The sequence below is a fragment of the Amphiprion ocellaris genome, chromosome 22 (assembly GCF_022539595.1).
Source record: "Amphiprion ocellaris isolate individual 3 ecotype Okinawa chromosome 22, ASM2253959v1, whole genome shotgun sequence".
Taxonomy (NCBI): Eukaryota; Metazoa; Chordata; class Actinopteri; family Pomacentridae; genus Amphiprion; species Amphiprion ocellaris.
Window position 1 is genome coordinate 17,669,382 of NC_072787.1, and position 25,597 is coordinate 17,694,978.

Here is a 25,597-nt window from a genome sequence, read left to right on the forward strand (position 1 = left end):
GATTCAGGGTGGGACAGTCCCGTTTACGGAGCTCATGAAAACTTTCTGCCTCTTAAACTTCCCCTTCTGTTTTCCTAAGTGTCCGAGTTGCGCAGTGGAGATATAATTTATCCAGATGCTCTAAATGAATGATTTCGTGTTCAGTTGGAACCTGATTTTTTCAAAACATATTTAATTTGTTTCTATTTCTTATTTCTTTAGGTGTTTGCCTTTTATTTTAGAATAAACTAAGATATACTGCATTGTCTCCAATGGGAAATTTGCCTCGGGCAGTAGTGCAGCTCTGTACAGCTACAGACAAGTTACTACAACAAAAATACACCTCTAGGCACAGAATAAAGCCATACATACATAAAAACCATGTCTAAAAACTCTCCTTACATATATATACTGAGTGGGAACACGCATCAAGAATCAATCTTGTGATAGAAATAGGAATAAAAGACAGTTTTTCTCTTACATTTGCAGAATCTGTACTAACTGAAGGTGGTAGTTTGTAGTCTGAAAATAAAATACATGAAGAGTCCTTGAGGATCTTGTATGCATGTCTGACTTTTTTTTCATAGATGGTGTTAAAGGAAGTGTGTTCTTTCATCTCAATAACTTTCATTGCTGTTTTAACCATTTATTTTGGATTTTAATTGGAGAGAGAGGGTGCTGCATGCCATATTTCATTAGGCTCTTCATTACACTATCACCTAAATATATTTTTAGGTTTTTACTTTTTTTGTTTAAATGTAGTATTTGAGAACTCAACTTTGAATAAAGCGGAAATAAATCAAAGGAAAGGAAAGCGAAGAACTCTACTCTCTAAAATGTTTATTTCTATTTTTTAAAGCATTTATTTATTGCTCAGTTATATTTTGTGCTAATTTTATCTCTATAAATCATATTCTCATCATTGTTCAAAACATTTTTCGTGCTGCCTGGTGTGTAATTCTGATGAGAATATTAAATCTTTAATTAGTTTCCAGCTTTGGAAATAATTATAAGACCAGTGTGACCACTGTTTTCTACCTCTTAGTGGAATCCTGCTGCGCTTTCTTCTTAAGGTTTTAATAAACAGCTGTTTTGCTGATTCCAAGCCAGTTAGCTACGGCTCTTTTGCTGCAGACCTATTTATTAAGCACCAGCATGTCTTCTCATAAATTTTTTAGTTCTTCTTTTATTGAGTGTTAATTTAGTTGGACTTTGCATCCCCAGCTTATGCACAAAATAATGGATTTAAAAAAGAAAGCTTTTGGTCATCTAGTGGGAATTTAGAATTTTTTAAAGAGCCAAAACATCATATTTAATGTGTAATCTATTGCATTTATTGGATTTTTTACAAAACTTTTTTATTTGTTTTGGAAAATACTGGAATTATTTCACTACTATGTTGAAATTCAACAAAATTATCAACATTAAATGCCTGTTTTACAGATTTTGTTAAGAACACGATAAGTGGTCTAGTAATGATTAAAGAAGCTGGAGATATTTCTTTGCCTGATTCAGTCAAGTTGAGATAAGACATTTTTATTTATATACTGCATTAAAACAACGGCTGTTGAGTTAAAGTGCTTTACAGTAGAGAAGCAAGATTTGCCACCCAATTTTAAATGTTAAGGTCAAGGTTGGCCTACATTGTTAGTCAGGATGTGAATTAAGCTCAGTAATTTAAATACTACAGGTAAAACCCTAAATACAACTCTACCTGAAGAAATCTGATATAAAAAATGTATTTCTAGCTATATAAAATCGTTGAATGTGCGTGGCATTGGTGTCCTTACTGGGAGCCTCAGTCTCCCTTAATAAATAACTTATTGTTTAATAGTGTCCAAGATACTGACAGTGATAAATGGTTCTGGATTCAACCAACGAAAATCGAATTATTTATGTTGTTATTGTCTGTAGGTATTTATAGTTTGTATTTCATGTGTGGCGCTACACTTCAGATAACATTGGGCTATAAATCAGTTTCAGTAGCTGACTTCTGGAAGTCACTTGATGCACAAAATGTAAATCCGCAGCATGATGTATGGGAATACTTACATATGCAGCTGCAGTGACTGTTTGTGTAACTTTAAAACTCATGTGCACAAAAATATTCAGCCAAACAGAAGATGTGGATGATAAACTGAGGCAGTCTAAGAAGTGCCACCTAGTGGTTTAGAAAAGAGTGGTGGAGTTGATTTTGCTTTAAGCATGTTGACACCCAGGAGGCAGCAATTTTAGGATTATTGTGTTGTTTTTTCAAGTGAAGCATACATGTCAGAATATCAGTAATGTACAACTCTCGTCTGTATCTAATCCTTTGTATTTTAAATCATAGAAATGAGCCAGAACGCATGGCAACAATGCAAAAGCTAAACTTCATTCCAATAGACCAGTGACACTCTGTGTGCCTTTCATCCTGACTTTGCTCTGAACTTCTCACTCTCTGTTAAAAGACACACCAGGCAAGCAGATGGCCGAATCAACAGTAAGCGACTGCAGCAGCGTGGATCAAAGAAACGCTGCTCAGTGGTCAGTGTTGGAAGCTTTGTCAAACCTAATGCTGCCACAGAGGCCCTCCACCTGCAGTCCCACCTCCAGGGTGGACCTTCACAAACCACATACCAGAACACACACAGAGAGCCCTACAGCGGCATTTTCCTTCGCTTGTATAACATATGAGTCACTCTGACATATGACAAACAAATTTCTGCCTTGCTCCTGGATATGTGCGTGGGCTGGTGGAGGTGTAAGGGGGAGCTCCGGTCGAGTGCTCGGCTTGATCCTGATTCGGCCGGACTTCAGCGATCTGCATCCCTGCCACTTACGTCGAGCCCACTGGGAAATCCACGGATATTTATTCTCACGAGCTCTCTCAGAACGGAACTCCTGGAGAGGTGCCAGTGATGGCGGTGACTGTCATTAATTGGGTCAAAGTGTCTGGTAGTTTTTCATCCTCCCACTCACACAGCCTCAGCAGGAAGAGAGGGCAGAGGTGCAGTGCTGTGTTACTCTGAGCCCCTGGGGGCAGTGTTGTACAGGCTTTATTTCAGCCTCTGGTAATCTGCTGTAATACAGAGCTGGCAATATAAAAGAGCCATAAGATTTCACTACAGTAAAGTCTGAAAATACTGCATTAAGATCCCTAATAAGATTAGTGCTGCAGGATAAAATGAGCCTTTCTATACTGAATTTGGGAAAAAGTTTCTCTGATGACATCTTGATACTAACTTCTAATGCAATGTACTTACTACTAAAAGCAAGCGTGGAAGTTACTATTTTAAAACGTCCGGATATCTGCTTGTATTAAAAGTTCTGTTCAGTGAAAGCTTTGTCTGCTAATTGCAAATACTTCTTTCTAAAGGAAAAGTTTGGCTGTTTGGGAAATCACTTCTTGCCAAGAGATCAGGAAGAAAGCCAAGGAGCACATTTCCCCAAACTTTTCCTTTGTTAATTATTTCTATCTTTTTCAATATTGTTCATATATTAATGTCTTCTTCATGAGGTGTCTCCAACTCTGTTCTGGTCTGCTAATTCAGAACAAGCCTATAGTTAGTAAGTAGTGGTTTTAAAGAGCCCCTATTATGTATATTTACAGGTTTATAATTGTAATTTTGAGGTCTATTAGAATATGTTTACATGCTTTACTGTTCAAAAAATATTTTCTTTTCTTGTACCAGACATTGCTGCATCATCTCTTCTTGCCTTGTCTCATTAAGACCTCCCTCCTGAAAAGCTCATTCTGCGTTGATTGGACAGCTGGCCTGATAAAAGTAAGCTAATGTTAATTGCATACAGTAATCCGAGATTTATGAGTATAGGGATGTAGCCCTATAGAAGCAACTCTAATAAAGAAATAATGATGAACTGTGAGGCAGCTGCACATTTTTTGTTTGAGGTTGTGCCAAACTAGCTGCCAGGCAGAAGTTATGCAAATGCGTTACATGATGACATAAATAAGTAACAGAGGAAAAACTCCATTCGATGTGGACTTCGTGCTTTGTAAGTCTGAGGACATTTTACATACACATAAAAGCTATAACATACTAAAGGAAAAGGTAAAAATCCAAAAAGCGTAATATGGGTTCTTTAATAAATTGATGGATATCCTATTTGGAATAAAAGTGGCACAGAGAGATTAGAAATTTCAGTTTAATTGTTGTTCTTTTGGAACAAATTTATACTGAGAATCCATGTTTAAAAAACACAGTCAATCTAAAGTATAATAAAATATTTTAATGAGTTTTTCTAGTTCTGGTGTTTGAGATAGAGAACTACAGTGCAAACTCATGAAAGTGTGTCGAAGCTGTGTCAGAAAACTAAATGAAGAGGTTATATTCCACCGAGTGCTTGACAAGACCATCAGCAATATATACCACAAGCAAGCCTTGAATGCTTACTTAAGAAATGCTTTATTCAGCACAATGTCTCTGTACGGGGCCAAAGAAAATTCACAGCCATAAATTAAACATTATCCTGTAACCTATTACGGAGAGCTAAGGCAGGAAAGCCTCTCTTTTCAGCCAATCCCTCTGCACCTCTGAAAAATAGATGCTGGGAAAATGAGGCTGGATAATTGACAACAGGTCAATGAGCCAGGGAAACCAAGGGTGACAGAAAGAGAAAGAGAAACTATGGCAAAATTCCCAGCCTTAAGATCTGTGCGTATACAGTTTCTAATTGAAGGTCAATTATTCTCCTCGGCGAAACAACTGGTTGATTTATCCACACTTCCAGTCGCTGCTGTGAAAAGCAGGGGATCTAGCTGTTGTGTAAGAGGCCAAGTAAGGAGAAGACAAAGCAGAGTGAAGAGGTGATGAATACGTTAACTGGAGACGACGTGGGGTTGAGGAGCCAGGGCTTAGAGGCAGTAAAACCCTCACATTAACCGATTGCTATGGATTTTCCCAAGCTTTAGAAAGAGGATCTGCTCCAGATTTTGTTAAACCGATCCAAAGGAGCTGATGCCGAGGCCAACATGCCTGTCCGAGGCAATAGTAATATGTCTGTGTGAGTGATTGCGAGGGTTGACGTGTGTGTGTGGATGTGCCAGTTTGAGTGGGCAGAAAGGCAGGCAAAAAGCAGCCACAGCCACTTGAGGTTCAAAGAGAAGAGATCAAAGGACAGCCCCTTACTTCGGTCTCCTTCCACGGGATTAAAAAGATCATCAATAGTAATGGGCTGGAGCGGCACAGTGGGCAAACTGGAGAGGAGCACGAGCGGAAGCTGATAGGTCTCGGCTGCCTGCCTGTGTGTGTGTGTGTGTGTCTTTGTGTGTGTGTGTGTGTGTGTGTGTGAGAGTGTGATATTTTGGCACTTTGCTGCCAGGACAAGTGGGAGCAGAAACCATAAGAGCAGGCCTTTTTCTGGAACTGGGGCTTGAACCAGCCCTCAGAAACATCATACAATATTCACCGCAACAACGTCTTCGCTTCGCACTTTGGGCTTCCAGACGATTTACTGTGAATCGTATGAATGTGTGTGTGCATACGCGCATGTTGCTCCTGCATCACGGAACAACAGAAATAAACAAAGCCGTAAAAGCTTTTAATGTGTACTTGCAGGACATCACTTTGTTGCAAGTTAAATGTTGCTTATAGTCTCTTACATACGTGAGGACAGACAGAGAGAAAGTTTGAAAATGTCCAATGTCTGTAATGTGAGATTATATAATGCATTTTGTTCAGGCTCGTACATAAGAGCTGCTTTGTTCCTATGGGTGTTGTGCATCTACACTTTGAGTAGCGAGTGCTGCAAAGCTAACACAGCACCACGCCACAGTACAATGATGTTACATCACATCTCCATTATGTGTACACGTTAAACTACATCTACATGATGTCGGATGGGAGGTACAGATGGAGAATACTCCCACGTTTATGAACTGAATATTTCACATCATAGTGCAGTTTTAGTTGCTTTGACTGTTAAAACATATATTAGCTGTTCCATGGATTTGTTCTGGTCCCAAAGCAGAACCATACCACCAAGGATAAACACTAATGAAATCAGTAGTCTGAACCGACTTCCTTGGATGGACTCCTCTTTTTTGTTCTCATTAGTTATTGAAAATGATGGGAATAAATTGAAATGCTGATACATCTAGTTCTTTTTTAGACTTAGGCAACTGCAGCAGCGTTACAGTTAGGCCTGTATTTTGTGCACAAGATGTTTATATCATCCAGGCAGCATGGTGGATCACAGCACCATAATTTGACCATATTAAAATCTGCAGAGTTTAGAAGAAAAACAACACTGGCAGCAGAGTTTTCACATACAAAACCTCACTGCTTCTGAAATCTGAATTAGAGTTTTCTTTTTGTTCGTGTTAGTTTGTCCAGGAAGTGAAGGTTGAGTTTGCTGCAGCAACTCTGCACTCCGACTTCACCCAACTATTTCTCATGCCTTACATTCACGGTGTATCAATCAGCAGTGAAAACTTCTCTCAGTATTTACAATGACTTTTCACAAAGTGCAGTAGTGCAGGGCATGAGCTGTCAGTCACTTTTCTTTTGTTTAATCTTAAAATAGTGTTTTTAGGAATAAGAGGGGTGCATGCATCCCCATGCATTCTGTTGTTTTGTTAGGAAATAATTTATTTACAGTGTTTGGCTTTTCAGGCACCTCTGCAATATATGGACGCAAGTGGGATAAACACGGTGCGGTTAATAAATAATACTTAAAATGAATGAAGATTTTAAAAATTCATTTATTTTGTCATCTACTTATTCAAGTTATCAATCATTTAATCTAAGCAGTCATACAACAACTCCCCCAAAATATAAAATGTCAAACCATCCTATATGCTATTTTTCAAGCACAGTTTTCATTCAGTCCTTTTGTTGTTTTGGAAATAAGGACTTTTATTTGAATATGGAATATTTTAGGTGAAAAGGAGGTTTGTTAAATATGTGGAGGAACAGAATTAATGAAGTGAATTTTGCATTAATAGTTTGCATTTATCTGTAAAGGTGTCACCACTTTATGTCCATGCTAGCAGAAGGCATTAGCAAGTAGTCGTGGGAGAAGCATCTTCAAGGTTATAAAAGAAGGAAAACTTCAATGTAAAACGGTCTGTCACAAGTCAAAGTCCTGCTTTCAAAATCTTAAATCAGAAAAAAATGCCCTTCATGTAAAAGTAAAAAAGTAAGTTTGCTATTAGACAAAAAATATTGTTAGTTATAAAATGCTAAAATGTACATATTACTGCTTTAATATAGAAGTGGCATGTTGTGATTTGGGGAGGCTTGAGGTAATTTCAACTGTATTATATACTGCTGGGCAATTTAAACGATAACACATGTACAAATGTAATAGAAATCTAAAATTATGTAAAATGGAGATATTCAACTAAAGTACAAAGGGTTAAAAACTGTTTACTTGTTTTTTGTACATGTACTTAATTACATCCACCACTGTGAGCAAAATATGCACTTGTTGCCTCTTTTCAGTGTCAGTTGACCCTCATTTTTCAATTCATTACGCAAACAGATTTTACAGTGGAGATAAATATAAAACAATTAGCCCAATTTCTCAGCCCCCTGCCCCAACCTTTTCAGGTTTAAAAGGGGTGTTGATTAAGAGTTGGTGGTGTTAATTAAAGAGTCCAAGACCACCTGCAACCCCTGTATTAGCACCCTGCATGAGCAGTAAATTGGTGACTGATGGCGTTAACATTGCAGATGAGTGTGTGTTAAAAATGTAGAGATTAAGACAGGAAAAATGTAGTCACACTAAGACCTTTTCCTGTTCTCCTCCCAGTCTCCCTCTCTTCCTTTCCTCTTCAATCACAGCCTTCGCCCAGGAGGAGAAAAAGGAGAGGGAGCTAATTAATTACAGTGACTGACGACTGGTGCAGATCTAAGGAGGTGATGAATTGTGCGGTAGTACAACTATGACAGTAATCTGACGCAATCCCCTACCTTCAGTACCAACCACAGTGATCTGCTCTTCATATTGACCTATAATTCATCACTCGAACTCGATGTCCCTGTCTCGTTTGTTGGAGCCTCACTTGCAGCTGATTCCAGGATACAATACGTTCGGCAGATAATGACGGTCAAGGGTCAGCAGCCAATCACTTCCAACTATGCAAGGACGATTTCCCTCAATTGGAGGCAATGCCATAATATCGGATCATAAGTGACGACACAACAGACTAATGTCTCTGAAGTTCTACAACATCTGTTCATCAAACTCAGACGCCAAAAATGGACCATCGTTAAATTGCCGGCAGTCATGATTCCACTGCTGCTGATGTTTGTGCTACATCACACTCACATGCGCAGACAGAGCCTTCTGTTTTGTCACTTTTTACCTGACACATTATTTTGAAAGCTGCTGTCTCCGCAGATCAATAAATATACCTTTGAGGTGTGTGAGAGACATCTGGAGAAAGAGAGACTCAGTGTGTCCTTTATTGCAAAGCAGGCGTCTCGCTTGAAAACCAGATTTTAGCCTCTGCAACGCCTCGCCTGATAGATGGTCTTCATTATCTCTTCCTTTCTCCAAGGAGGGAGCACTGAATGTCCCTTTCTTCATCTTATCAGTCTTCTTTAACAGATCAATAACTACCAGCACACAATAGAACAATCAACTGAATCTTCCATTACCTTCAATTGCACTGTTTACCCGAACTGTCCATTGATATATAATGATAAAAATACTGGGGCGCAACTTCATATTGTCTAATTTCCCCAAGCATGAGAAGGAAATGATAGTCTTGAACAAGAAGAAGCAAATTTTAAACAGCATTAAATAAATGTTTGCTCAGTATCAGTGTAAAGCCCTTTGAATTCACTTGAACTACTTTTGCTATTCTTCCAATTTGCAGTAAATGTGTTTAATTAGCTGACTATAACCCTTGTCAGCCAGGTTTGGAGAGATGCTGTCTTTTAATTGGCATAATTAAATAGAATGGGAGCGAACGCCAATGTGCGTCAGGCGGCGGTGACTCAACCCACTCAGTGTAAGGAGATGACGTTTGGATTTGCAGAGGGAAACATAGAAGCACCCAGTGTTGGGTGCCAGCACCACTCAGCATCAATACTGCATGCAGTAATGCTGGAAAGCCAAGCGCTCCAGACCATGAGGCACACAAGAGGGCTAAAATAAGACCCAGCAGTCACTGAGCTTTACAGCTTAAATAAGCTCTTATGCGGGAAAAACAGCTCTGGATTCGTCTTATTGTATCTGAGGAGAAAACTGGGTCAGATGGATAATAATATCGAGGGGTTTGGGTCTGTGTTTGCAAAGTAAAAGTAGTCCATGGTCAGCTAACCAAGTCAGCTCTTTTTGCTCACAGAAAAGTGCAAGACTGACATTCAACAGAGGAGAGTTAGACAATTTGATTTGATGGCTGTTAATCAAACATCCTGTCTAAATCATGCTCTGCAGTAACTGCAGTTTAATTTATTTATTACCTCTGCTGATACCATACACATGCTGCACAACTTAGAAAAAACATCCATAAAACATACTTCCTATGCTCACACTTCAATTTATAATGGGTTATGGATTATGTATGTTCACGCGCCGTCATGAGTCTGCATGTGTTAAGTACATGTCCCCACCGACCTGTGCTGCTCTGGATGGTTCTGACGGTGGTGGTGGTGCGCGGCGGCGAGTTATTCCTCCTGTTGCCCACCGCGACGGCTCCCTCTTCCTCATCCTGTGAGCAGCCCTTCTCTATGGCACGCACGTAGCTGTGGCTCCGCATGCGGAAGCAGCCGGGCATGGGCAGGTCCAGGGCATCTACCGCCTGTGACTCCATCTCACTGAACACTGACTCACACACTGCCTCGATCTGCCCGTTCACCTCCACCTCGCTCACCTGCAGAGGAGGGGAAACATGCACACACACACATACAGCATGTGCAAACAAAACAGCCAGATGAACAACAAAAAAACAAAACATAGAAGTGTAGACACCCAGGAAAAAATAAAAATGCACAGGCGCACACCAGTACAGTGCAAGACAAAGGAGAAGGGACAATATACAACCGAAGCAAAAAAAAAAAAAAAAAAAGCCAGGGAAACATCGCTCAGTGCTGCAAGAGTCAATGTTACTGTGCTACTTCATTGATTAAAGCTTCACTAGGCAGAAATTTTATGTACAAATGCACTTAAATCGTAAATTGACAGACAGTTCTATTGTTTCTGTAATTTGTAGTAGGTAGATTCACCATATTTGCAAAAAAAAAGAAAGAAAAAGTTGATATGAATGGTGAATCACCTTCTTTTCATTCAAAACCTTTGAGAAAAAAACCATCAAAATATGAATTTGCAGGAAATTCTATTCTCAGATGAAATGCGTAACTTGGAGTTCTTTGATAAAGTATCACAGATTGGTCAAACTTTTACCACTTTCACCTCTCAAACTGTCTTGTGAAGCTTCAAGCCATTCACAGGAATTTACATATACTTAAAAAGGAAATACATTTGGAAAAAAAAGTATCCAAGGGGTGCAGTGGAGGAGGAATCACTGCAGGATAAAAACTTCAAAGGGCCATACAACGGAGTGAAATGCTACAAGTGCTGTTAATAAAGGTGAGAACAGGAAGTGTCAAAGCTGGGACTAGTGGGATTTGAGATGTGACTCGAGGAAATCTAGCTACAGCTACATCATTAGCCGGTGCAGTTTTGGTTTCAAAACAGGGTCGAAAGTAAACAAAAACTGGGAAAACTTTCCACAGACTTGTGAGACGGGTGTGTGAAGCACATCGGGTTATGTGAGGGGAGATACTATGAAAGCTCCATTCTATTCCTTGAAGAGTTGCCAAGATGTCTTCACGGGGAGGAATCGAATGGGAACACAGCTTTGGGTGTTTGTCAGTAAGGAGAGTGTACAGTCAGACAAGTGTGAGTGTATACTGCAGAGCTTGGAATCAGGAAGGTTTGTGGACCTCGATTCAATCCTTTGATGTTAAGCCTTTTCTTTACGTGTCACTTCACACTCCATGCAAACACAATCTGAGAGTGAGCGAGAAAGAAAACCTAAGCAGCACCTTTTTTTTTTTTTTTAAATTCTTTTTGTAGACGCCAGGTCCAGTCTGACTTTACTCCTCTGGGCCTGCTCCATGCCAGAACTTGAAGGGATGTCTCAAGGGTCCATCATTCAGATGGTGAGGCAAAGTGTTTCCCCTGGGCTTTGGATTGGGGGAGAGGACGCATATCCCCCATTACCCCAGGCGAAAAGGTAAGCTAAGCTCCCCTGCCACTCCAGATAATGCAGAGTATGAAGTAGTGCTCAAAAATCTAAAACGACTAACATCTTATTTTGTAGCAGCCATGACAATAACATACCTGAGTGTTTCCTTGCCAATTCTTTGACGTTCAGTAGGTGTTACATCAAGGCAAGTACACACTATCATTTGGAACCAATTCCAATAGTCATAAAAATCACACGGCTGCATGTTTATTCTTGTTTTTCCATCTCTTATACAGCAGATGCTAAAATGAAGAGAACATTTCTCGTCTGTCATCTTGGTTCATGAAATATGCTGAGGCAGAAGGAGCATATTACAGCAGTACATGGAGGGTACTGGCAGAGGGGGTTCTGTATGCCCTCCTGTTTAATTAGCCAATCTGAATTCGCCTGCATCATCTGAGCTCCAGAAAACAGCACGCAGACGTATGCACTAATTAGGAGATTGGGGGTTTTTCATATTCTTCATACTTCACTGGATGCTGACCTGATTGCTAATTCAGGCCCTAGAATGGTCATGGATAGGATTTCCTCCCACTGCACGACCTTACTGGATACAGCCACGGAGGTACAGAAGGAGCAGAGGCCGACGACAGAGAGGCAGAGTGCCACTAACCTGGCTGATGGTGCTCATAGCTCTCATGTAGCTCTCGTTTCGGGAGCGGAATTTAGGCGAGGCCAGCAGCCCTGCCGGGTCCAAGCTGTCCAGACTCCTATTGATGGAAACCTCACTCACCGCCCGCAGATAGCTGTGACTCCGGATCTGCAGCTTGGGCGAGTGCTCAGTGGAAATCCTGCAGCAAGAGAAGCAAAGAGAAAGGAAAAAAAGGAGGGACAAAAAAAAAGAAGAAAAGGTGAAAAACAAAGCAAGATAGAGGCAGTGAAAGAGCAGGGTAACAGAGGGAGAGATGAAGCGATGAAAAGGAATCGAGAGAAGGTATTTGCAGAGTACTTGGCTGTGTGTGAACCCAAAGATATAGATCAATCCACAGTTGCTTCAGGAGACACCCTTATCTAATCAACAAGCGCGGGACTATTGAGAAACACTCGCAGTAGCTTAGGTAGTTTGTCCTTGAGGCACCTTGTAAGCACTTTCTGAAACACTTAACGGTGAGAACACTTGCATGCATGTCAGGAAAGTCAAGTGTGTTGTGTGTTCTTGTGAGGTGTATCTAATTTAGAGATTTTACATGTTAAAACGCATATAAGAGACTCAAAAACAGACACCTATGGATCGACACAAAAATGCTCACATCCCGTCTCCAAGGAAGATGAATAGGTGTCTCATTAGCTCTCACCTGCCTACAAGCTGATTGCTCAGCAGGCTTCACACCTATGTGATGTTTTTGTCTGTGCGTGCACGTGTGAAGAATTGTGTGTTTAGGTTACGCAGCGACTGAGCACAGGCTGAACAATTCATTAATCTGGGGAACTAAAACCTAAAAAGCTGACTTGCTTTCCACTCAATGAGCACGGTGGCCTACTAAACCAACTTACTGAGAAGTGCAGTGAGAGGAAAAGATTACAACACAGATTATGGAGATTATATTCTTAAATCAGCAATGAGAATTAAGGGACAAATACTTCAATTTTCCCCCACTCTGTCTCTCATTTTCACATATAAGAATATTTAGAGAAAAACACTGTACGTATACACACTTTTGCTCTATGCCTCCGGGTCAGATGTGCTTTAATTATGCATTTCCTCCTTAAAATAGAGTGTGGTTACCACAGCAAAGCAAACTAGATTAGTCATTCTTGGATGAAAGGGAGGGTTGCAGGGAAAGGACAGATAAACGACTGAGATATGAATAAGCATGTTGGATAGACAGTTATTAATTTTAAAACATGTCGGCATGTAGCTCGACTGTCCCTCTGGATTTTTGACATTGACAAGAATTCAAAGCTTCTGCATAAAAGCTTTCAATAGTAAGTCATGCTGTCAGTTTGATTTATCAACACAGCTCATTCTTTTTTAATCGGAGGCTTTTCCATCGAGGTGTTTCAATAGTAGCACTGTGCTTCTTAATGCATATTTCAACAAGTATTTCTATCAGTTGTCAGGCAAACAGGGAATCTGTTGTGTTGTCACAAATTTGCAGAATTATGAGACAAATTCTGTTTTGGTCCGACTGTCCTGACTTCATTGGCAATGCTAAATCGATTTTGGGTGACAAAATTAGCTAAAATCTGCTCATTTATCTCTGTTCTGATATACATGCACAAAAACAGTTTGAACTACAGGAGAGCCAGGGGGGAGTTTGGCTCTTCTTAATAAGGCATGAGCTCCCCTGGAAACATGATGTGTGAAATTTTGATGTATGATTTATGCATGAGGGTGACTAATCACCAATTCACTTTAATAAAAAATACCAGCATGCACGCTGTTCTTGCCATCACCACTGAAGTGTAGCAGTGCGATATTATAAACGTTCCTCATTTAAACTCAAAGTTGATTTAAAAAACAAGCTTTCTTCACACCAACAGGCATAAAACAAAACATGTCATGTAAAATAAAAGCTAAATCATATGTTTAATGCTTGATAAATGTTGTATCTGTTGTTATTGACCATAAAAATATAAAAAAAAGTGAGCTCCCCTGAAGACCACAACGTAGTTTGTATGCTTGCTAGAAGCAGCATAATGCAGTAATTGGCTGTCTGACAATTCAAGAGTGGAGTTATAATAAAATGACAGAAAATCAATCATCAGCTTCCCAAATGTAAATATTTTGTGATTTATTTTGTCTTCTATGGAAGTAAACTGAATATCTTTGAGCAAGTTTTCTGAATTAAACAACAATTCATGACCATGACGAAAAATGTTGTCCAAGCACTATTAACAGATACTTCCACTTTTAAATTTAACTGTTTTCTGATCACACATTGTGGTGGCTAAGATTTGGTTAAGTTTAAGCATGAAAAGGGTCAAGGATAAGGATAAAAATGAACTTTTTCAAGGTTAGGGGCCTTCATCATCATCAGCGGTGCTGTGATGATGTCTGGACTTAGTTTTCTCCTCTTTTAAAACTCTTTACCAACAAAACAATCAATCGATTAATTAAGAAAATAATGAACAGTCAGTGCAATTGCTGGCACTATTTAAAGGTATAACCAATAAAAAATTGATTTTCCGACCATATGATGAGAGGTCACTTCATTCTATATTGAAAATTTGTCTTTAAATCCAAGAAAAAAGTCAGAATTTATATTCTAGACCTCAGAGATTGGTGTGAATCATCCATATCAACCACCTGGAGTCTGTAACTGTGTGTGATGCACAGAGGAATCAAGTGAATGAAGAATCTACCTAGATCATTATTTCCATCCACATCGCTTCTTGATTTCCCTGTGGGGCTGATTATAGAACCAATGATGTCTATTGTGGCAGCTTGAATGGTGGACCCTGCCTGTAATCAGTACCACCCAAAGATGTGGAGGTCAGTCTATTCCAGGGGCCTCCATGGAACAAGTGACGTTAATGAACACATATTCCTCTGCCAGTCAGGAATCAAGACTGTCTGAAGCTGACTGCTGATTTCCACCACATTACCAAGTGTGTTTGTAATTGTAGATCTGCTCTTTTCTCAGAAGTCTTCATCCCCATCAGCATGTTTTGTCCTCTTGTCTTCCGGCTTCCACGCTTAAAGTTTCTCTGTCCAACTTAAATTTCCTCTTTCTCCTCTTCTCAGTCACTGTCTTAATGAAAAACATAAGTGTAGTGTTGTTGGGGGGATGGAAAGATGTGTCTTCTTCGTGCGACACACAAAATAAACCTGATAAAATCTGGGCCAGAAATAAATGAAATTGTGGCAAAAAGAAAGACTGCTATTAGCGAGTGAGGGAAACAAGAAAGGATGTAATTTTCTCCTGAGCTTGTTTGTCTGCCAGGAATAATTCAATCCATTTAAAATACACGCTTTATCTGTGTGCCATGTGTTTTAATAAAGAGGGAGGTTAGCATTGGGCAAGAATAAACAAACTGCACAACTTCTCAGCAGCTTATTCCCAAGTAATCGAAGAGACAATGGTCACACAGACTGAGCTCCGAAACATATGGAACAACAAAGCTGATTATTTAATCACTGTGGAGTGTAACAGACTTGCTCCAGCTCCCAAAAGCGCAGTGTGAAAACAAGATGTCAGCTGCTCCTGCCTCATTCTCTATCTCCAATGTGCAGCACTGCAGTTTGGTTTGTTCCACTGGGTTCCATCAGATGATGATGGCAATCCCCGGGCCAAATTCAAGTCATTAGTGGGCCCCAAGCTGTGCCACTTGCACTTACGTAAGGGTGTGCATGTGCACGCTAGTGTTTGTGCAACCAGTAACAATGACTGAGCACCCACTGGTGTTCCTCTCATCTCTGTATATTACACAGCTAATCAGTCACAGCCCAATGCTGCATTAGAAGTCCTCAGTTCTTTCAGTGTTTCAGTGCAGCAAGAATGTGGGTTATTAGAAGTTTAAGGCGGCCAGGTCGAAAACTATGAGATGACATGTAAGATGGTGATAAATTTAAAGGCGATTTCTGGTTTATTGAGAAGCTTGTGCATCAATTCCATCAGTTTTGATAACCTAACTTCTTGTATTAGCCGAGTAAACATGTGTGGACTCATTTGTGGACGATGTTGTCGGCTTTATGTGTTCCAAGACTATGTTGCATCAGACATTTTCTTGATGGGCTCGCTGATGAATACTTTATGAACTCATGCTGTGAAAAAAATACGCTGCTGAGCAGACAACACTTTATATAACAAGAAGCAACCTCATGGCAAGCTTCAAATAAGCTTTTAACTCAGCTTTTAACCTCAGATCTTTCAGAAAGAGCTGGTTTTGCAAGGGACAAAATATTTGATAACATTCTCTAACATGCCATTTATGTTTGAAGAGATTTCGGTACATGAACAGGCATTATGTATTTCAAATGAAAGCTCTGTTTAATGTGTTATGTGATTGTAGCGGTGCAGAGGCGAGCTACGAAGACAAAAGTGTGTGTCTGAGTTGTAAACACAGAGCAGGTAATTAAACTGTGACCACTGAGAGCCAAGAACTTACACATGAGCCAGACTGCTGCTGGGAATATGTGTGAGTAACACTGGCTGCCTCCATCTCAATCTGTTGGTTGACTTTTCTCTTTGACTTTCATTCCCTTTATCTCGCCTGTCTGATTCACTGACACTGTGCTGTTTGACTTGAGGCTTTCAGCGCACTTGAACACTATATTCAGAAGCATGTGCTCAAACATAATGTACAGTCGGGCCTGCAGTTACACTGCACACAAACACCCAACAATACTGAAATGATTAGTCAATTAGGTGCTTAGGTGGATGATTCAAAGTTAATCAGTGGTATTTTTTCTAACAGAAATACTGCAATAAGCCAAAATGTTAAATGTTAACTGGCTCTAAGTCCTCACATGTGAAGAGGTCCTGCTTTATATAATTGCAAATGTGGTAATTTTGGTAATTATTTCGCAGGGCTCTGGGAAATTGTGTTGCCCATTTTTCTTTTTTTTTCTGACCTTTCTGAATAATTAATTAAAACATTTTTTAACTGAATATCCAATTTTAGAAAAAAAAGGTTTCATCCCAAGTACCAACCCAGTTTTCACAAAATTAGATTCCTTACAATTAAACCGCATTCCCAACTATGTTTTAAATGTAATATAATGGTGGTTGTTGGCATAAAGCAGTTATTAGATTTTCATTCGGAAGACCGGGGTTTGCTTTCAGTCTCAGAATCAGGTTTTATTTTCTGTTGTTTAATTTCGCTTTTCACATGCTTTCTGGGTCGATTTAGACACAAACACTACATGGTTATACAAAGGAAAATTTCACACTTTGTGAAACATTTTTACATGTTAGAATTTTGATTATGGTTTGGCACCAAAATTACTTGATTAGGATTTAGAAAAATGTCATAGTTTGTGTTGAAACGCGACTGTTTTGCTACATGTTTCAATCTTTTCCTCCATTTTCTGGGGTAACAAGGTGACAAGTCCCGTAACATCTAATACGTGATTGGTTAGCTGAAAAGTAGTTACAATGAAGCAGTAAAAATACATTAATTAGAAATGCATTTGTGATATCATACAAATAATCCAGAAAAAGTATGTTGCCCTCAAAATGTAAATGAGAAAGCAGTTTAGTTGTCTGAGAAAGTAGTTTTGTGGAGTTGCTGGGTTGCTGGGACACACTCACTTCAGCGTGGTCATCTCTGTGAGAGACGGCTGCGTGGCCTTCAGGTAGCTGGCTCGTCGTGCCTGCACCTTGGGCGAAGGTTTTGGGCTGCAGTCCGAGTCTCCGCTGTCCTCCTCTGCCATGGCCTTGATGTAGCTGCCGCTCCGCATCCGCCGGCACGGAATCTCATCATCCTTCCCCAGCGGAGAGAACCCGCTCCAGTCATCCTGAGGCACCTGCAAAGTTGAGGTGAGTTTAGGTGAAGAGGAAATAAACACACATCCCAGTACACACTTGAGAAGCACTCACACATGAATAGGAGCACGCACAACAAGACTGCAACCTTTTCTACACTGCCCTGATATAAATACCTTAAAAGGCCCGGTTGTAATAGTATCAATGCGGGGTCTGCCTTGATCAAACCACAAGCTTGTCAGTACCGGTGGCCTTCTTTTGTCTGTCCTGTGATGCATGCTGCATATCAAATGCAGGGAATTAGCTGTTGTGACAAAACGTTGCAGTGCCCCGGCCTCTGTCTGCGCTCCTGACTTTTCACACACTAATGAAGGTAAAAAGAAAAAGGAGGCAAAACTATCTCCTACCCCTAATCTAAAAGAGAGGGAGTAAAAGACAGCAGACGTGGAGAGAGGGAGGGGGGGGAAACAAAGGAGGTTTTGTTCAGCAGAACCACTGCAGTCCCAATGTGAGTGGCTGTTAGGGCACCAGCTCTGAAGTGAAAGAAACGAGATACAGAGCGAGAAAAAAGTGCACGAGAATCATTCAACAGACTGGCGTGTAGCTAGGAAACCAAGCTGACCTTGATGTCAGGGGCAACTACAGACTGTGTTAACATCTTGGGAAAGTCTGGGTCTGTAATGACGTCAAAAGGAGTGAAGTGTTGGTACTGAGCCATTAAAAAATATTAGATGAAGTCATGCTTTTCTTATGTCTTTTTTTGTATGTCAGGGTCACGGTAGAAGACAGCATGTCAAAGATGTTGTAACTTGTGGGTGTTGTATGAAACAGTTCGGCATTAAATGAAGTGATTATGTGTGCGTGAACATCAAACACTGGCGACACACTTAGCATGTCTTCTTATTTAAAGAATTAAAAAATATATCTGCAGTCTAACTTGTCAGGCTGCTGCTCTCCTTGAAAGCCAGTTTTTCCTTCCGTTTCAATTTCTGAGAGAAAGGAATGGCTCTTTCAGGCTGGAAGAATTATTGCCATACTGCAGTGACAACATCCTTCCTTGATCTGCTCACTCGGTTTTCCAGGATGTTAAAATGCATGGCCATACAGAACTTTCCCTCGTTTATGTTCTTCTACTCTCGCTTTCGGCCTTTTACTTTCACCGTTCACGCTCTTCTCTGTTGCCCTCATTTGCTCTCTTTTAGTCTTTTTTTCCTACAGTACACACACATTCACACACCTTAATTCTCTTCTGCATTTCTCTCCTCTGGCTTATACTTGCTGCTCACCCCAATGTGAGGAAATGCCTGTCACCTGAAACACTTTTATCTTTTCCAAAGCAGAAAAAAGGCAAACGTGATCAGGTGGGTTGATGCGTTTGTGTGCATGTGTCTCTATATGTTGGTGACGACTGAGCGACTGGAGCAGATGTCTTTCCATTTGCCATGTCATAGTGCCACCATACTTTCTCTCTGTAAAGAAAATGTACACAACCTGAAGCACGCACTCCACTACTGCTACCACCACAAATACAATCTTTACGGCCCTAGAAATGTAGTTTACTGTCACAATTTGCCTTTTATGCACTGCAAACAGAATAAATTTGTGTTTTCCCTCCAGTGTTTGTACACTCTAAAAATGCTAGATTTTACACAAACGTGTTGTGTTCATGGAAGTAAATGTAGCTGTGTCTTTTGAAATCCATGCAGAAATAATGGCATAAACTTCCACACGCTCACGTATAAACATTTCCATGCATCTGGGCACAAACACAGAGGAGCAGGTGTCGTGATGATTTTGCAAAATGTTTTATGATGAACAAGCGATGAAGTCAACATGAGGCCCGTGATGAGGGGAATGACGGGATGCGTTCTAGGTCACTGCGCCCCTGATCAATCTCTCTAACTCGCACAGACACACGGCGCAAACAACCCCAGATACATGCAGAAAAACAGACACATGAAGGAGCACCTGGCACCAGATGATATATGAAGCACGACATGTGAGAGGCTGGGCTGCTGTAACAGTCCTACCTGTAGGAAGTGGCAAGTGCGTCCTTGCTCGGCTTTCACTAGAGCTTTATCTAGGTTGACTGAGGCCTTCTGGTAGACCTCTCTTGCTCTGCTCACCGTCAGAGTAGAAGACCACGAGCTCTTCTTCAGCTGAACTTGGCCGTCGAGGGCGCCCATCAGCGGCAGCGCTCCGCTACTGCCCCCGGAGCACGTTGAGCACTTCACGTCGTTGTTGCTGCGTGACGTCTTCAGAGACTGGGCGCTGATGGTATTGTAGGACTCCATGAAGTACTGCGACTGGGATTTGTCTGGGTGGCGCCCCATAGTCATGACCCCTGAGGGCAGGCCTCCACTGCTGCCCCCATGGTGGTGGTGGTAGAGGCATACCTCCCGGTCCAGCGTGTCGTCTGAGCTCCAGTAGCCTGAGATGGCAGTGCGCATCTTAGGCTCTGACTTGGAGCGATCCTTGCTCTTACTGCGCTTGCTGTGCTTTAGGGTGCCAGAGGACGAGGGAGGATCATCAGGACTGGATTTGCTGCCGTTCATCTTCCCGCTACCTCCTCCACCAGACCCCGAAGGCCCCTCCAGCGAGTGGGACTTGGTGAAAAGCTTCTGGACGGAGTGGACAAGGTGGCGGATTCGTCCGGGGCTGTCGCTGCGTTGGTGCTCTACCGCAGTGCGCTTGTACTGCAGCGTGTGGTAGCCTTCACGACGCAACGGTGCCTGGCTCTCGAACTGCTCGAGCAGGTTCGAAGGGATCCGGTTGTTGTTCCCTCCACCTCCCTTACTGCTCCCTGTTGGCCCGGTGTAAGGCACCACAGCACCGCACTCCTCCTTCAGCTCATGGTGGGAGCTGTAATGTCTGCGAGGGAAGGTGCAGCTGGCCAGATCGGGGTAGGCATTGCACTCAGACTGGAAGGAGTTCCGCTGGGTGTAGCATGGGTGGTCAGCGGGATGAGCCTCCCCGGGGTTGAGGATGTAGGACCGACGATCCGAGTGCCCCAGGGTCATAGAGTCGTAAGAGGGGTCGCAGGTCACAGTGTGGTGGTGACTGCGGCTGCTGGACAGGCCTTTCATTGTCATCGTGGCCGGGTCAACGTGCACATCCAAGTGCTGCCGCAGGAAGTCTGCACAGGCCGCTAAACTAGCTCTATAACAAAACACACAACCATGAGGGAAAAACAGACAAACAAGAAGAGAGAGACAGAAAAGAGAATTATAAATATCTTGTATTTGCATACGCTTAAAGCACAATTTAATGTTTTCGTCTGCTTTAATTTGAAGAAGATGCTTTTTGGCACTCCTTCACAGACGAGGAAAACTTGCTGAAGCTGACAGGACCTATTCTTCGCTTTCAGTCTTGTATTTTCGTCCTTCAAAACTTCAAAAGGAAGATCGCTAAATATAGCAGCCACTTGGCATGTTGTCCCTGACACCAAGATCTGTTCTCAAGCTTCCATTTCTCTGCTTGCTCCAGTAGATTTCAGTGAAAAAGTGACGGGGCATCGAGGAAACAGAAAGAAACAAAAGAAGAAGAGGCATCAAGAAGAGTTCAAATCTATTTCCAGCTAATGTGTGTGCTATATTTGTTCAATGGTACTGCAAAACGAAGCATCAGTGCAACTCAACAAAAAACATAAGGATAAATCGGTGATGGGAACACAGCTGCATAAGCATCCTTTGCAAGGTTTTAATCCCACAGATTATTTCACCATAACTGTGCGATGTCTCCTAAATACAATCCAGTGTTTTCACAGAGCAGCGGATGAACAGATCGAGTAGTACTCAAAAAGTACATTTATTTCTACTTAAAGTACATCTGCTCACTGTGCATGCATGCACATCCCCCCACCCACAAACACAACAAATGATCACAGACTGGTCCTACACTTTGCCTCTATACCTGTAGTTGTTCTAGGGGCAAACTAATTGGCCAGTAAAACCCAGCTGACAGCTTCTGGGCTGGTCGAGGCAACTGCAATAAACGACCTTTCCCTTACGTGGTGACATGAAAACAATGGCATCCATCAGCGCCCTTAAACTGCCTTCCTTACACATGTGGGGCTGTGGCTGGCTAGTCGCTGAACCCACACTGTTTCCAATGGACTGGAGGTGAAGTTAACGAGACAATAATAAGAGCCCACGCACCCCAGTGTAGCAACGTGACAGCAGTGTGGCCAAGCCTCAGCGGGCAATTCATTACTGCGATTTATAATGCAGTACCAAAGGCCACTGTGGTAAATAATAGAGAAAAAAGATGGGGAAAAAAAAGGTTAGGAGGGGGGAGAGAGGAAATGAACATAACAAGAGAAAATGAGGGTAGACCGAGCAGCAGAATGAAATATCATGTCAAGTCTTTACATAGCTGGAGGACACGGCGCAGGGCACATGCAAGATGTATTTCTGTCCATGAATACAGAGTGAGTCATATTTATTATTTTCTTCGACTGTAAACTGGATGCTGGATTAATTGAAAAACCGGGGAAAATTATTCATGCAATTTCAACGTCTATACTGAACCAGAGGATTAAATCATTCTGGGACAGGGAATTAAGCTAATATTTTATTGTGAGAGCGAAAATGGAAATTATAGAGTGGTCAGTCCTCCACCCCCGCCCATCTGAGAGTGAATTCGCATGAAGCTCTAAGCGCTACATACCACAAAGACATGCACAGTGTCCGTTTCTTGCCGAGCACTTAAAAAGTGGGCTGTGTCCAACTAAAGGTATTCATTGCAGTTGACAGAGATCCCTTCTGTTGGCCGCTGAAGCACAGAATGTGACCTAAATAAAAGGCCCTCGCGGTGATCCACAGCAGCGTGTTTGTGGCACAGCTGTCTGCAGCGCTGCACTAAAGCTGAAAAGCTGAAGTTGGGTCATGCTGGCTATCTGCCTGCTAGCAACACATACACACACACGCACACACAGACACACACACACATGCACAGACATACAAATGCATAGTGTACCTGACAGGCTGCATATCCAGGCTGAATTTTGATGCTGCTAGCTTGTAAAACACAGTTTATCAACAACAAGAGAAGGATCTGCTGGTTGCACTGTGTCTGTCAGGTATGGCCTGCAGTGATATGTGCTCATAGGCAGCTGTAGTTATGTATTAAGCTGTATGTCCATCGCAACTGACTGACCCAGTTGTGTCTCTACCTGTCTGGTTAAGCAACTGCCATATAGGACCTCAACAACTGGGCAGGTCAGTCCGAAGTTGTAATGAAAGATTTCATTAAAGATACTGAATTATTAATTTTACAGGCTGGTAATTAGCCGTTTGCTATGTCACGTCCCCCTTAGTGCTATTTTCGCACCTTCTATGCACAGTGCAGAATGCAGTTTAAAGGATAATTGCAGCAGATTTAAATTTCTTTACCGTTTTTAAAACATAGCTGTATTAGCTAATTGAAAATAAGGGTCACCGACTGACTTTTAAATGTCTCAGCTGACTCATTTTAAAACGACAACACTGTAAAAGGGGCCTTGATGGCTGCATGATATCATGCCAAAATACTGATGGCTAAGTTATATCTCAAGGCGATTGTTGCCCCAATATCTCAGACATGAAACATCATCACCGATCACGTATTGCTTTGAGGAAGACGTCAGTCTGGTATTATACAGAAAAGATGAGCACACATTGTTCAAGCATACACCTGGGTGCTTAGCTTACTTTCCTGCTCATATTTTCACACACAATGTTCTCTTTAAACATTGCCATTACAAAAGGTTAATGTTGGGTTAATGTTCAATTCTATTTGTATACAGGAACAGCCACCACACATCAGATGTGCTAGTCAGGAATATTAACCTAAAACCCTGCAAACAAATATAGTTACAAAGCTTGACACAGCTGTCAAACCTAATTACAGATGCTTATATATATATGAGCTGCTGTTTCAGGTTCTCTGATAAGAACAGGTGTTTAAAATAATGGTTTCCACAACACAAAAGTAATAATCAAACCAATCAAAAAACAAGAAAAACTTAGAACTTGCTCCTTCTATTTAGTGGGAATGGGTTCTCAAAACCACAGGGATTTCATTACATTTAAAGCGATTGCACGCTGAATAGCAAGGTGTGCAAACAAAACGCAGGAGTAGATAAAACAAGTCAGGCTATGAATGTTAATGGCCATTAGCGTCTGCGCTGCATCAGCACAGCAGGATGAATTCAATTTGGATGCTATGTTTCTTTGGGCTGACATGAGATAAATGGAAAATAGATTTTTTCCTTAATTATCCAACATTGTGAGCAAATCTCACAGTGGTAAAATCTACTCATAATTTTCTTCACCCTTCGCTTTGAGACTCAGTAAAGAAAATAACCAAAGGTTGGATGAAAATGCAAAGCAACATTGACTGCATACCATCTTTGCAGGAAACGGTGAAATCAATATAGTGTGAGAAGGCTGCTGGAGCTTCTCTTGCTGTTGAAAATAAACGGCTGCTGTTAGACTGCAGTTAGACTATCTTCCACAATCAACATCAAACGCCGGTTGCAAGATGGAGCTCGGGGCTTAAAAAGCATCTTTAAGGCCACAGGGCTACAGAAGGTCTGCTTCTCTCTTGAACCTGGCAATGCTTTCTCCAAGGGAAGAAAACATTACCAATCTCCTCTCCATGGGGGATCAAATACCCTCCGTGGATGTGGCTCGTCTTATGTGTGTTCCTGTGTTTGTGAGGCGGAATAAAAAGAAGGAGTCCAGCATTTTACCTCCAGTTTTCAGGTCAAGTGAAATTTTGCCTTTGATCCAACAAACGTTTGCAGTCTAAGGCTGCATAATATTACTGCACTGACTGGATGGACAGTAAGAGTGAAGTGACTGTACCAGCAAAAATATGGTTCACATGGGGGTCACTATGTCAGAGAATGACAGTCAGGATGTGATGTACTGTACCTATACTCAAGTGTGGATAAATAACAACTACTTATACCTGCATGCCTAATTAGAATTCAGCAGTTACTGGTTTTGTGTGAAAATGTGAAGATTTACATTTTTCTTGATTTGTTTTTCAAGCTAGACAAGTTCCACAGCATTTTTACCTGACTGATGTTGCCTACTTTCCACTTTTTAGACACTTTTTAGAAACTTAATTGTTTTGGTTCGGGAAGTCGACCGATATTGGTTTCCCAGGGTCGATACTGGTTGCTGGTGATCAGGACAGGCCAATGACCGATATTTGGAACCGACATCCATTAGATGTAATGTTTTAACAGCATGTGATAGCAGATAACCTGTCATTCATAACTGAGATTCTTCATTAATAAGAGTGACTATAAGTGAATATGTAAAATAGTTACAGCAGTGATTAAATTAGGACATTCTCCTCTGTTTATGTGGGATCGACTGAGATTGATCAGTCTGTCTCCTGCAGTTACAGCTGCTGTCCTTCTGTTTTCTTAATGTTACACTGTTCCATCATGTGTATGGCTTACTAATGTCCATATCTTCAAGGGGTTATTGTTTTGTCTGTTTTGGGGTAAATTTGGTGGCTGCCTTCAAACTTAACCGCTAGCCGTTAGCATAGCCTTAGCCACTGTGAGAGTGGCTGATTTCCTGTTTTGTGGCAGTCTTGTGTTTCTTGTTCAATTTTTGCAGTCTCTGCTTGAGAGACATTTCTCAGTCCAAAGAGTTCTGAGACCTGAAGTAGCACCTGTATCAATAATCAGCCAATAAAAATACCAGTACCGACAATTGGAATAATTCCAAATACCAGCCACAATAAATCAATATGGCTCGTCTCTGTTACAGGGCCAGTTTCTGTGCACACATAACCTGGGATGTCATGGTATCAAGCCATGCAAATAGCTTCATTTTGATTCTTCTGCTGACACAACAGTGCAGTTGCAGTGAAGAGGCTGTGGTGAATTTAAGAGCTTGACAGTAATGTCCATTCACAGATCGTTCTGCAGAGTTTTTAAAAACAGGAACTGTTTAAGCAAAAATAAATCCCATTTACGTGCCCCCTAATGCAATCCTATTGGGTACGTTTAAAGTGCTTCTCCACTAACATGTATTACTTT

At 41.3% G+C, this 25,597-nt stretch overlaps 1 protein-coding gene across 5 annotated transcripts in view; it reads right to left on the bottom strand.

Moving 5' to 3' along the window:
• dlgap1b (discs, large (Drosophila) homolog-associated protein 1b) overlaps nt 1–25,597 on the bottom strand; it is a 105,609-nt gene that overhangs the window by 28,730 nt on the left and 51,282 nt on the right. For 3 of the 5 annotated variants that reach the window (XM_055007098.1, XM_055007095.1, XM_055007099.1), the window contains exons 3-6: nt 19,584–20,712; nt 17,380–17,594; nt 11,796–11,973; nt 9,550–9,805 (exon numbers count right to left, since the gene is read on the bottom strand). In XM_055007098.1, the coding sequence (XP_054863073.1) occupies nt 9,550–9,805; nt 11,796–11,973; nt 17,380–17,594; nt 19,584–20,645 (1,711 nt within the window). In that variant the 5' untranslated portion in view covers nt 20,646–20,712. The remainder of the gene's footprint in view (nt 1–9,549; nt 9,806–11,795; nt 11,974–17,379; nt 17,595–19,583; nt 20,713–25,597) is intronic. The other 2 variants (XM_055007096.1, XM_055007097.1) reach the window with 2 other exon arrangements.